Source organism: Nomascus leucogenys, chromosome 2 (genome assembly GCF_006542625.1).
Source record: "Nomascus leucogenys isolate Asia chromosome 2, Asia_NLE_v1, whole genome shotgun sequence".
NCBI classification, from domain to species: domain Eukaryota; kingdom Metazoa; phylum Chordata; class Mammalia; order Primates; family Hylobatidae; genus Nomascus; species Nomascus leucogenys.
In genome coordinates, this window is record NC_044382.1 from 90,055,633 (window position 1) to 90,068,612 (window position 12,980).

The 12,980-nt window shown below is 45.4% G+C and overlaps 2 protein-coding genes across 2 annotated transcripts in view; both read left to right on the top strand.

The window, feature by feature from the left end:
- The window catches only part of RASGRF2 (Ras protein specific guanine nucleotide releasing factor 2), a 271,130-nt gene extending 266,494 nt beyond the window's left edge, over positions 1–4,636 (top strand). The window contains exon 27 of the mRNA XM_030800810.1: positions 138–4,636. Coding sequence (XP_030656670.1) covers positions 138–230 — 93 coding nt within the window. The 3' untranslated portion in view covers positions 231–4,636. The remainder of the gene's footprint in view (positions 1–137) is intronic.
- Positions 4,637–4,835: 199 nt separating this feature from the next.
- The window catches only part of CKMT2 (creatine kinase, mitochondrial 2), a 36,119-nt gene continuing 27,974 nt past the window's right edge, over positions 4,836–12,980 (top strand). Inside the window, exon 1 of the mRNA XM_012505477.2 lies at positions 4,836–7,715. Coding sequence (XP_012360931.2) covers positions 7,388–7,715 — 328 coding nt within the window. The 5' untranslated portion in view covers positions 4,836–7,387. The remainder of the gene's footprint in view (positions 7,716–12,980) is intronic.

A 12,980-nucleotide genomic window follows, 5' to 3' on the forward strand; every position in this document is an offset into this window, starting at 1 on the left:
ACATATTTATGATTTTTTGGTCAAATAAGATTTTTAGGTGTTTAAGAGAAAATGTTGAACTGTGTTAGATTCCCTCAGAAAATGTATGCACTGGTGTCTGAAAGAGGTAAAAGCTGGGACTTCCCCTTTTTTTTCAGGTCACACAGTACTTGCTTGACAAAGACCTTATCATAGATGAAGATACGCTATATGAGCTGTCACTAAAAATTGAACCCCGACTCCCTGCTTGAAGATCTGGCCTTGCCCCTGAGTCCACGGGATGTTCATGGAAAGCAGGACAGACAGAATTGTGTATGCCTTGCCTATCACGGTACAGCACGAAGCCAGTCTCCTTTCTCCACCAAAGAAGATGGAACCAGACTGGAATTCTGTCTCCAGAGAGAAACCCAGCTGTTTGGGTCAAAGACAGATGCTTCAGACTTGGGTGGGAAGGTGAAAGATGGCTATTTAGAAAGCTGGTGTCACATTTTACGTAAGGGAATGTCAGATGGGAGATGCTAGTTGCCATTTTAACAAAGCAGGTAAATTGGTAAATTTTAAACTCTGTCCGTGTTCTGTTAGAACTCAGGGACAAGGATCCATGAAAAAGACCTGTGATGTTTCTCTGGCGCTTTACTGGCCTGGGCACACCTACCAATCTTCTGGGATTTGACTGGTTCCATTACATTTCCTTTTGGTATAAGCTTCACAGAAAAGCTGACACTTCCTCTACAGAGATGGACCAACACATAAGCAATTTCAGTCTACAGCATGTGCATGGTTTTCAGTGCATTCTAAATATTTCCATGTGAGGAATGGTACCTTCTGAAACTGCCTTTCCAGTCTTTAGGCAACGGGATAGGAAAGAAAGAATGAAACACAAATGGATTTGTATGTAACATTTCCTTAATTAAATGCAGTAGGCTGTGCCCCAGTGGATTCCAGACAGTGGCTGTCTGAGGTGGGTGGGGAGCTTTTCCTTGAGACTGTTGGTCCTAAGAAGCCAGCCCCCCTGGAGAGGCAGCTGCAAAAAGGTGCACGCCCATCTCACCGACAAAACTGTGGAACAGACAGAAGGCCACCAAGTGCTGTGGGGAATCATGGGTTTCAGTGCTGAGTGAAAATCTATACCTAAAAATCATCTCTGCACCTTGCTTTGCTTGTTTTCTTTCCCCACTCATAGTACTGCAGGAATCTATTCTCATTTACACAGACCTTTTTTTAGGCTTACTATGAATATTGGCTGTATTTTTTTTAAACAGTTTAGTGGAATTTTCTTTTCAAAACCCACACTTCCATATGCTGTTCGTAGATCCCTTTCTTTAAAAACTGATGTTGAGAGATCTCTGAGAATATTATAAGTGCATAGGAAATGGGCCCAACCACCGAACAGCTCTTACGTTACAAAACCAAATGCAAGGGTTAGTCCTGCTACCCGAGGCTGGGGAAGTGACCTTCCTTTTCCCAAGATTGTCAGTTGTTGAAGAAATAGGGCTATCTCATCGTTTACCTCCCTCTTCTCTTCTCAGGGAGACTGCTGCTTTAAAAGAAGGAAGAGAAAAAATATAGTTCTATTTCCCTGAACCTGTTGCACCTGACATTTTCTCTTAGCGGCATGAAACTTACTGATGCTGACAATGAAAAATTGATCTGTCTGGCTGTTTTCCCTCTTTCCTTGCACTTTAATTATATTGCTAGAGCTAACAGACTAATAAATTCCACCTGCTGGCTCTTAAGACTCAGTGAAAGAGCTAGCACTGGTAATGTACCATAGAGGTAGAGAATGTACATTTTCTGCACGGTAAGTGCCATCTCTGTATGTAACTATTTAGTGAAATATCAACTAAGTAAAAGAAAATATTTATAATATTTGAAGACCATTCCCAAAATATTTTCAATAGTTCGTATTAGCCAACAGTGTAGCACTCAACCCAAGGAGGGTTCCTTATGGATGCTTTCTTTTTCTTTTTTAAAGTTGCTTGTTTGTTCTCTTTAGTTTCAAATAAGAGGTTGACGCATCTTGATGCATGATGAGAAGCATGGGCTGTTTGGATCCTAACAACGCATAACTTGTGATTTATTTCTCAGTGTTCCAGAAACTGAGGGTTTGAAATAATATGTATCAGTTGCACCAAACACCTCAAGGTCTTGCAGAGGGAAAGTAAAGGTTAGCTTTCATGGCTCAAAAGCATAGTCCTGAAGGGTGAACTAAAACCGGGACAAATCTGTGAAAGGACCACACACATACTAATTTCAGGCCAAACAACACGTGGAAAGGTGGATGCATTCTACTCTGCCTTGGAGTTGCCAGTGTCCTTCAGAGGGAAAGGGATGGGTCTGCGTGCGCTTTTTCTGGAAGTTCGGACTCATTTCTTTGACCCAAGTGTTCCAGAGACACTGCAGCCATTCTTATTAACAAAAAATAAGACAGGAGTTTCCAAATGCTCCTTCCCTTTTGGATCACAGCTTTTCTTCAACTAGTGACAAAGCTTTTGCGCCTATTTCCTGCAGGATGTTGGAACTGCCCCGCAGTGGTCATATTAGGCATTGTCAATTGCTATGCTGACTTTTAGGGGGTTTTTGTTTGTTTGAAAAACAGGGTCTCACTATGTTGCCCAGGCTGGCCTCGAACTCCTGGACTCAAGCAATCTTCCTGCCTCAGCCTCTCAAGCAGCTGGGAATGCAGGGGTGTGCCACTCACTAGCCTTTCGCATTTTTGTTTGAGAATTACACCACTTTCTGGAGTCTGCAGCCTTCCTGGAGCTGCAAGAGAGCAAGAGAGAGAGCTCCACCTCTGAGGGAGTGTCTGTTGATGACCTGCACTATTCGTGTGCCAGCTGGGAGAGGAATGCACATATTAAAATACCTTCAATTTGGTCAAATTAAAAATCCCCAAGAGCAATTTGCAGTGTTTTTTCTGGTCGTTAAAGTACCCGTCCTCTTCTGCCTACACACAAAGCATGCATTCCCAGCTGCATCTGCCTCTAGTCCATTATGGAGACCCATTTCTAAGAGGAGATGGGAGGTCAACCTCTAACAGCCAAGTAGCGAACAAGTATACTGTAAAATTAACCTAGAAAATCAGAAGAAAAATCCAATTTCATGGTTTCGAATGAATGCCCACATTTTGTACTGTCAATGGAATTATCTTGGAGCTTTTAGGGGATGCCTTTGGTTATTAACTGAGACATGTAGTTTTGCTACAGGGACAAATCTCTTACCTAATCCAATATATTATTTGACAGATTCAGGCATGAAGTAAAACGTTGTCACTTTTCCTTAGTGTTTTTCTGAAGGAATTTAAAGATGGAATTTTAAACGGCCATTGCAATATTTTCAAGTGGCTCTCATACCAAGTCCCATTACTGTTTGTTAAATTTCAGTACGTCTTAAAGTACTACTTATAAACAAATGAAACTCAGAGAAACTGAATCACTTGGAAGAGAAAAATCCATTGTGGTCCCATGTGGAGCAAATAATGATGGATCAGCACCCTCTCTCTCATGTTATTGTATAAGATGAGACTTTTGGGCCAGCATCGATTGGGCAGCTTTTAAATTCTTAACTAAAAAGAGTAATGCAATACCGGGATTATTCCCAATAAAATTAACTTTTATTTAAAAGCAAGAGATTTTACTTACCTTTTTTTTTCTTCAAAGTTTGATTTTATCCCCTTGAAAAAAAAACTCTTCACTTTAAAGTATAAAGGTTTTTAAAAATCCAATTGCAAAATGTATTATTTTTACAACCATCGAAAAGGCATAAAAGAGAACATACTATTTATGGCTGAAGGGTATAGCCAGGCTAATGTCCACAGCCAGAGGGAATCAATAAATAAGAATCTTTTTCATTTCAGTAAGAAATCAGATTGTAAATTTAATGGCTCGATTATAGATACCACCATGTAATTCCTGGTAAGAAGACTTAAGTCAATGAAATCTAATCAGTGTGTCATTTCTCAGTGGCCATTGGTGACTTAAGAAGAGGCAGAGCCAAAATGGAAAACAGTCATTTTGTTGTAGGTATAAACACATGAACGATTCAGAAAATTATTCATCTCAGCTGCCATGCAGCATGACATTAACATTAGGATTGATAGTATAGTCTGATCTGCTCAAGGAAAATAATAGTTCTATTATACTTAATGATGTTGGTTTTTACGCAGCTCATTTCATTTTTCACTAGAAAGCCAGTTATGAAAGAGAGCTGGCCTAGGCATCCCGGCCCTGAGTCGTAGGCCCAGTCTCCAACTGGAAAACCTTAGGCTGGTGTTTACACATCCCTGAGCCTCAGTTTCCTCATCTGCAAAACGGTGTGAATAGTAATCCCTGTGCTGCTTATCTCACAGGGCTATTGTGAGGACCAAATGGATTAGACTGTAAACTGCAAAGTGCTGTCCGCACGTGAGGTCATCTGATTACTGTCCTCAGCTCTCTTTTGTAGAGGATTTCAATGTATTTCTTTATCATTTGAGTGTGTGTGCGATGGACGAATATGTGTGTGAGTTTGAGAAGCATATCGTTCGTGTCCAGTTACTTTGCAAATTTGTGGACATTTGTGATTGGACAGAGGGGTTTGTGCTGTGGCCTAACACTTGCCAGGTGAGGTGTAGGTTATGCCTATATGCAAATTAAACTTCACCTTTCTTGAATATTCAGAAATCTCACTGGTTTCTTCATTTAACTCTTTCCCCCCGCATTTTTCTACATTGTCAACTTAAAACCATGAAATGTATACATTTAGAAAAAATAGAACTTAATTTCTTTTTTTTTTTTTGTCAAACTCTGTTGTTTTTTTATTTTATTTTATTTTTTCGTTTTTTTTATTATACTTTAGGTTTTAGGGTACATGTGCACAATGTGCAGGTTTGTTACATATGTATCCATGTGAGAACTTAATTTCTTATAAAGAGTTACAATCTGCAGGCTGGAGCCTCTGGCCAAAGCCAAAAGCAAGCACTTCAGATAAAAAAGGGAGAGGCTGAGATTTATGCCCAACAAGATGAGCCATACATATACATTTAGTAGGTTATAGGATAATCTTATGAATATTTATGAGAGGCCCTAATGCATGCATAGTCAGTAATCATATATGTTACATGTTACAACCCATGTTCACTTTGGGATGGAGACTTAACATTAAAATTTTAGGAAAGAAGGTCTTGAGGCAGTTATCGAGGTGGGGGGAACGTTGGGTGTGACTGACCTCTTGCCTTGCCAAAGCTGTAGAATCTGGTTTTTGATGTTTTCTGGGGTCTCTTTACCACAATGAGTCTGTTTTGTTTTTCCTGGGGGCCTAGGGGCTTTATTTTTATTTTACGTCTTCTTCATAGCAGTGAACTCCTTCAGATATTTTACTTCTAAATATTCTAAAGTTCAGGAAGAAAAACAGTTTAGAAGAGGCCCTAAAATTCAAAGAATTTGGGGAAAGCTGTGAAATGATACGAAGGATCAACTAATCACACTTTCTTCCCAGTGCTTAGATTCTTCCTGTGACACCCCCAGCCTATATTTGATTACCTCCAGGCACAGAGAACTCACTACTACCTGGAACAGCTCAGTTCATTGCACAGCAGCTCAACGCTCCTGAATGGGCAGTGGAGAGAGGAGATGCTGGGGTAGAGTCCTGGCCTAATAGTCACTAGGCTCCACCTAGGAGGGGCTTCTGAAATAAGACTCCTATCTACCCCTAAAATTACTGCAGTGGTTATATGGATTACTATATATGAAAATATTTTAACTTCTATGAAGTTGTGGCAACATTTAGAGCTGATGGAATTAAGTTACAGTTGCTGGACACAAGAATAGACTAAGGAAAGGGGTTCCTCCTGCCCAATTCTGAAATGAGCAATCCGGGCTGGTGGGACACAGGAACCCAGGTTCCTTTCATCCTATTACTTGCTCATCCCACAAGGCATCGTCCTTGCCTTCGAGGTCAAATCTGGGGCCTGCTCTAGCCACACTCTTGCTGGACTCAGGAACAGAAAAGAGAATAAGTCCAGGACATTTTCCTTTAAAGCAAATGATATGGCAGTCGCACACTTCAACTCTGTTCCTGCCCCTATGGCAGAAGCCAGCCACAGGGCAGCCTGGTGTGGCTAGAGCCCCAGAGCTTCAAAGGGAGTTGGTAACGATGAGAAGGGAATGGATGCCATGTGACAGGGATGACATTTGAAAGATTTCCAGAAAGCCAGAATTTCTACTGAGTCCCTTTTAGAGATTTCATCCCCATCACACAACCTTTATAATAAGCTTGAAGAGGACCAGGCCCCCAAAAGAAGAGTGGTACCCTCTTTTCTCAACAATGACCCAATTTTTCTTCTGACCTTACTAACATATACATTTACTCTGTAAAATATAAGGTGTTGAGGTAGGGTGAGTGGAGGGGGCTCTAAATGTTGATTAGGCAATTGGGGAGGAAAAGGAGGTTTTTGCTATAACTTCCATTCTTTAAATCTACAATTCCATGCTCTTTAAAAGCCTTATAATTTTCTGGATCTGGGAGCTGGGCTATTTCAGGGTCACTGGATTTATTTCAGTTGGCACCTGAACTGACTTGAAACAAGTGTGTGTGGAAAAGAGCTATTTTGAGAAGGAATAAACCGAGACTGCCCTGCTGACAGAATATGCAAGCTGGTGGGTCTTGACTCCTTAAAGGATTATGAAATTAATTTGATTGGTCCCAATCTTTATATGACCACCCCAATCAGGAACCTTCCCGTCCCGCCAAAAGGCCCCCTCACGTGCGCTCCCAGTCAGTACCCCATGCAAAGATAAAATAGATGATATTTTTAAACATGGGTCGTGTTCAAAAGAAATGGAAACTCTGAAGGAGAAGCACACTGGGTAGAAGGTTATTCCTGGGGCTCCACCCCCTGCTCCATCAAGTCCTCTGAGCATGAGCTGGGCTCTGAGAAGGAAGAGACAGGAACCAGTTGGTCATGTCCACGTGGCCTCAGAAGCTGAGTACGTGACGGTCACCAGATGCCTAGGCAGGCTCCCTTGAAATGGCAGGGCTGGTGTCCAAAATCCTGCTGGGTCATTGCTATTTACAGGCAGCCTTCCCGGCGTGCGGTGGATATCCCAAGCGGGGCTATTTTTAAGCAGGGCTATGGCCTGCCGTGGGTTAAGCTGGTGTGGACAGAAAGCGAGATGATCTAGCCATCTACTGCAGATGGCCTGATCTTGAACAGAAACGTGACTGTTATTGTCCCTGGATCCGGGCCCCAGACAAAGACGCTGGAAGGAGGTCCCTCCAGCCCCTGGCTCAGAGCCCGGTCAGCTGCTGGAGCCAGGCAGCTTGAGACATCCTCCTCTCCGACCTTGGCTTGAGGGGTTCATCCTCCAGAGCTCACCAGGACCCCAAGGCTGGTACACCTGAGAGAAGAGAGAAACAAATCCCTCAACAGATGTGCAATTTCACCTGCTGGCCCTTCCATTCTGAGATCCAGAGCCCTGGCAGAGGAGCCTCCAGGACCAGGCCTGGGGAGCAAGACTGGCTCCGCCTTTTATGTTTCAGAGAAAGGGCAGGTGCTATAAAGGGCCCAGCGCCCAGGGGCCTGCCTTCAAGGGTACAGCTGTGGGGGCCGGTGCGCCCGGAGGTCTGCGCTGGGATTGGCGAGGTCCTCTGGCCCCGCCCCTCCAGGGAGGCTTTTCCAGGCCGGCCCGGCCAGCCCGCCCTGCATACACATCTTGGCTGTGTGCGCTCAGCAGGACGTGGGAGACTCCGGCTTCAAGGTCGGTGAGTCTGTGAAACTCTGCTTTATTCCTCCAAAGAGGGGTCATGGCTAGAGCCAGTGTGAAGGGCCTTGGAGGAGTGGTTGCAGGGCTGTGGACCGGGACCCCGTTAGGACGCTGACTGGGAGGAGGCAATGGCGACTCGCTAAAGCCAGCAGAGCTCCCGCCCTTGGCCGAAGCGCCCCCTCCTCCCCGCACACAGGTGGGGGCAGCTCAGCACTAGGAGCGGAACAAATCAGCACGCTGCCTGCAGGGCCTCTTTTTGGTAGTGAATCAGGAATTTTTCTTGATGGAAAAAAAAAAATCTAAAGGCTGTATTTTGACACTAAGTTTGGGACAACTTTAAACTTCAAGTATCCTTCCCTTATAATTCAGAGTCTAATCCACTCATTTCTGGGAATGTTTTTCCCCAGCAGTCTCAGTCTCAAAAGACGTGTAAATCAGTGACTTGGGATGAACTAACTAGAAAATTAAATTTTTGAGAAGCTATTTACTAATAAGCCCAATAGCCAGGCCTAGTTTAAACTGGCAAATAGTATTGCTAGAGATTCAGTTTTGCTGTCACTAACACATTGATAATGAGACAAGTAACCGTCTCCCCTCCCCGCCATCCTTACCTTTCCCACCGGAGGTTAATTAAAAAACAACAACAGCAAAAACCTGTGGAATTGGCCCCATGTGTTTCACCTGGGCAGAGGCCTGTTCTTCGCTAGTTTGGTTGCTTGGTTGTCCCGGGGTTAAAATCAATCCTGTTCTTGCCCCTGGAGTGGTCTGCCTTCAAATGCTCTCCTCCGAATATGAGGAAGAGTGACATTTGACAAACAGACCAAAACCTTTAGGTCTCCTCAGCCCTTTAGACCTTCCAGAAAGTGTTGCCAGGCTCGTGACCCCTCACAGTGTCAGCTGAGTCAAGTGAGGGGCAGTTAGTGGCCCTCAGGACAAGGTTACGCTAGGTACACCAGTGTGCTGTTTCCAGAAGGGCTGCTTTTCCTGTCTACGGCTCTCACATTTTCTCTGTTCTGAACTCGTGTCCTTGGTCTGTTCTCTCTGTCCTCTCATGGAGGCGAGCATGGCCACAGCATGTGGCCAGAGACTTCCTGACAGACAGGCTCTTCCCGGAGGCTCTTGGCCTTGTTTGGCAGTGTGAGCCCTTCACTTCCTCTGCATCGATAGGCACCTTTTCCAAAGACCCCAGACTTTGGAGTTAATCACACCTGTGGGTTAAGGCACTGTCACAGCAAAGCACAGGAGTGTCACATGCACCCCATGGACTCTGCCAGCCTCATGACCAAGTCACATCATTAGGAAATGGGCCATAGGCAGGTCAGTTTTCCTAAGGAAAACTGTGGGTTGGGTCAGGGGGAGTGCCATACAGAATGGGGAGTCCTGGGGTTTCAGACACAGGAGGGGGACTGACTGCCCCTAGCTCAGAGGCCCTGGGCCTCCATCTCTGCCATAGCCTACAGCAGGCTCCATTTGTCTTCCCAAAGGAAGCCGCATAGAGCCTGTGTCAAGCATTCTGGGAGCTCCTGCCCACAGAGCCAGGAATCCAGCAGCAACCCATGCTGAAGGTGACTGCTGGAGGTCACACCCTTCCTGGGAAGCCTCAGAGACTCCCTCCCTTGGGCGGGGAAGAAGGCAGCCCACTTCTTCACAGCACTTCAAAGGACTAGATGGCTCCTAGCTTCCTGTTTTCTTGAAAACAATTTACCCTTGAGGGACAAGTCTGGTAACGGTCCCATGCCTTCATCACAGGAGGCCTAGGAAAGGCCTCTGTTTTACAGAGTAGGATTCTAAATATCTCCTGCCTAGGACTGTCTATTTGCTGAGTAGAACAGTAATGCCAAGAGTGCCCATTAAGGTTGGCTGCATACCGAGTGGTTGTGAGGTAACGCAAACCCTTTGCTGTCTTAGAACTGGGAGGAGACAGGCATTTTCTGCTGGCCTAGGAGCCTGGCATCGTGAGAATTTGTTCAGAGTGTTCTGTGGAGCTGGTCCAAGCCCAAGGACGTCCTCCGTTTTGGGGTGGCTCTCTGGATGGAAAGCTGACACGTGGTCCTCCTCCTGCCCTTCCACCTGCCCTCTGGCTGAGGAGTTCAGACACACGGACGCTGTGAATGGCTGGACCAGAAATAAGTCTGAGTCAGCAGAAAGGCAGACATGGTCCATCCGGGATGCCCAGGAAGAGCAGGGGGCTCGGGCTGGAGGCAGTGACAGAACCCAAGGCCTCCCCTTCACATTCTAGGATGTCACAGAACCAGAGAAGACCATTAAGACCAGGATCTGAACTCCCAGTATACCTGCCTGGGACCAAGAAATGTACAGCTTGTGGCCACTTAACAAAAGGGCTTGATGCAGCTTCCTTGTTTTTTTAATGGGGAGGGCAGTGTAGGAACAAACAGAATATTATTGCTTTTGGCTCTGTCTGGCTGTGCTCTTGCACCTCCCCATCGCCCCAAATCTCCCTGGCTTGGAGCCCAGGTATTCTGCCAATTTTAACCTAGATGCTGTAAGCAGTGTTTTTCAATTCGGGAGTCATCGCGGTGTTCCAGGTTAGGGAAACTGAGGCAGAAGGCTTCTATGGGGTGAGAGCTGGAGACCACCTTTCTCCTCACATTGGCACAACATCCCTAGCAAGGCCTGGCAGGCACATTGAGCACTAGGGTCAGAGTGGGGCGGGCAGAGATATCCCTGGCATCTGGGTTACTTCAGCGGGAGCCTGAGGACAGCGAAAGAGAACAAGTTTATAATCTGCAACTCTAGGAGGAGTCATATGCCCTGAGGTGACAATCCTGTGACTAGGAGCCGCTATGGTAAATACACTTCTACGGTCTTGGGGGTTTGACCGAGCGGAATGATCTGTGGCACCACAGCTTTTAAGCCACAAGGGTGGTTTCTCTCCAATTGCTGGTCAGTGAAGGGCTGTATATGAGGTGCTGTGGTCTGCAAGGAAGCTGAATCCAGCGCTAAAGACAAACCTGGGTTCAAATCCCAGCTCTACTAGTGTGCTGGCACTGAAACCTGGGGCAGGTCACTTCTCTTGAGCCTCAGTTTCCCCATGCACAAAATAAAGCATACTTGGCAGGATTGTTACATAGACTGATTGTGTTTGTAAGGTCCCTTGCATAATGCATGGCTCATGATAGGAGCTCATAAATGTTAGTTCAAAAAGAAGGCAGAAGGTTTGTCGGTGTATAGGGTTGGAAAGGATATTCCAGGTAAAAGAAAACACTCAAGCAAAGGCTCAGAGGTGGCAAAGTGAAGGACCTGTTCAGTGATGCCAGGAAGTCATTGGAGACACTGTTGGAGGGGTAGAGTCTGGAAGAACTGGGGAGCCCAATTGGTTAAATCCATTTTGTGAACCCCAATGTTGGTTTTCAGAGGATGATCAGTAGATCTGAAAGTATGTGATAGACACCTTTGAAGTCCTGTCTGCAGAGATAGAAAATACAAATTAAACGAAGCCAGCTGTGGTGGCTCACGCCTCTAATCCCAGCAATTTGGGAGGCTGAGGCAGGTGGATCACTTGAGGTCAGGAGTTCGAGACCAGCCTGGCCAACATGGCAAACTCCCATCTCTACTAAAAGTACAAAATTAGCCACATGTGGTGGTGGGCGCCTGTAGTCCCAGCTACTTGGGAGGCTGAGGCAGGAGAATTGCTTGAACCCGGGAGGTGCTGATTGCAGTGAGCCAAGATCGCACCACTGCACTCCAGCCTGGGCGACAGGGCAGGACTCTTTCTCAAATTAAATGAAACACTTAAATGCTAAAAATGTTAGCTAAAATCAAAAAGCATTCAGAAAAGGGGCAGGCCGAGTGCTGGCTGGAATAATCAGGTGTGGCTTTGGGGAGGGAGTGATGATGATCCGATAGCCTTAGGGTCATCAGAGGAAGGGACTCATTTAGTCGGTGCCTGCTGCAGCCTGTCCCGTCGTCTTCACAACACCCCATAGGGAGACCTCATCATGCCCATGATGGGGAGGAGCTGCTGAGGCTCAGGTGGGTACCAAGCAGGGTTCCTGCACCTAGTGGGGCTTGGTAACATCCTGTAATCAGGGAGCTTTTTCTCACTATACATGTGAGGGCCCCACTCTTGGAGAGGCTCATTCAAAAGGGTGGAGCCCAGAAATCCAAAATTTTAACACACATCAAATTTTTCTTTTTTAGGTTTTTACTTTTTTATCATAAAGGTAACACATGCTTATTTTTACAAGTGATACAATAGAGTTCCATTAAGAGAAAATTAATCTGCCTTCTCCAAGTCTGTTACTCTGAAGCAACCCTTTTAGCAGTTTGATGAATATCCTTCAATACTTTTATGTTCATACAAATATATGAAAATATATATGTATATACATCATTGTTACAAAATTGCAACCACTCATATTCAGTCCTAAGTAAGTTTTTCTTTTAACCTAAAAAGGTGTCACAGATGGGCCTCCAGGTAAGTGGAGGCAGTTTTAACTCCTTTAATAGCTGCAGAATATTTCACCATCTGAATGCACCAGCATTTGTTGAGTGGCAGTGCTGGGCTTCTCAAACTATCTGTGGCAAAATCTCTTATTAATTTCTAACCCATAGCAGACTCACACATTTGTAAAATATGATAAAGTGCAACTATTAGAAAAATAGAATAAGGCTGGGCATGGTGGCTCACACCTGTAATCCCAGCACTTCGGGAGGCCGAGGCGGGCAGATCACGAGGTCAGGAGATTGAGACCATCCTGGCTAACATGGTGAAACCCCGTCTCTACTAAAAATACAAAAAATTAGCCAGGCATGGTGGCGGGCACCTGTAGTCCCAGCTACTCAGGAGGCTGAGGCAGGAGAATGGCGTGAACCCGGGAGGCGGAGCTTGCAGTGAGCTGAGATCGTGCCACTGCACTCCAGCCTGGGCGACAGAGCGAGACTGTCTCAAAGAAAAGAAAAATAAACAGGCATACGAAATGCCAGCTCAAAATTTAAAAAGTAAAATGACTATCAAAGTGCTGTAGGTGTTCTAAATGCTTACTCTCAATTCCTGTACTTACATGGTCATGAACTGCTAACAGCCCACAGACCACACTTTGGCAGCATTGGTCTGGGGTCAGCCTTCCACGAGTTGAAAAAATCACTCTTCTATGAAGACCTTGTCACTTTTCACCACCTCCAAATTCAAGTCCCAGGTCTCACAGTTTGTTCCTTTGGCTATGGCTCCAATGCCATCGTGCTTTGGCTCCAGCCTGTCTCTGCAGTCCCTCCCCTGTCTCTGCCACTCATGGCTCC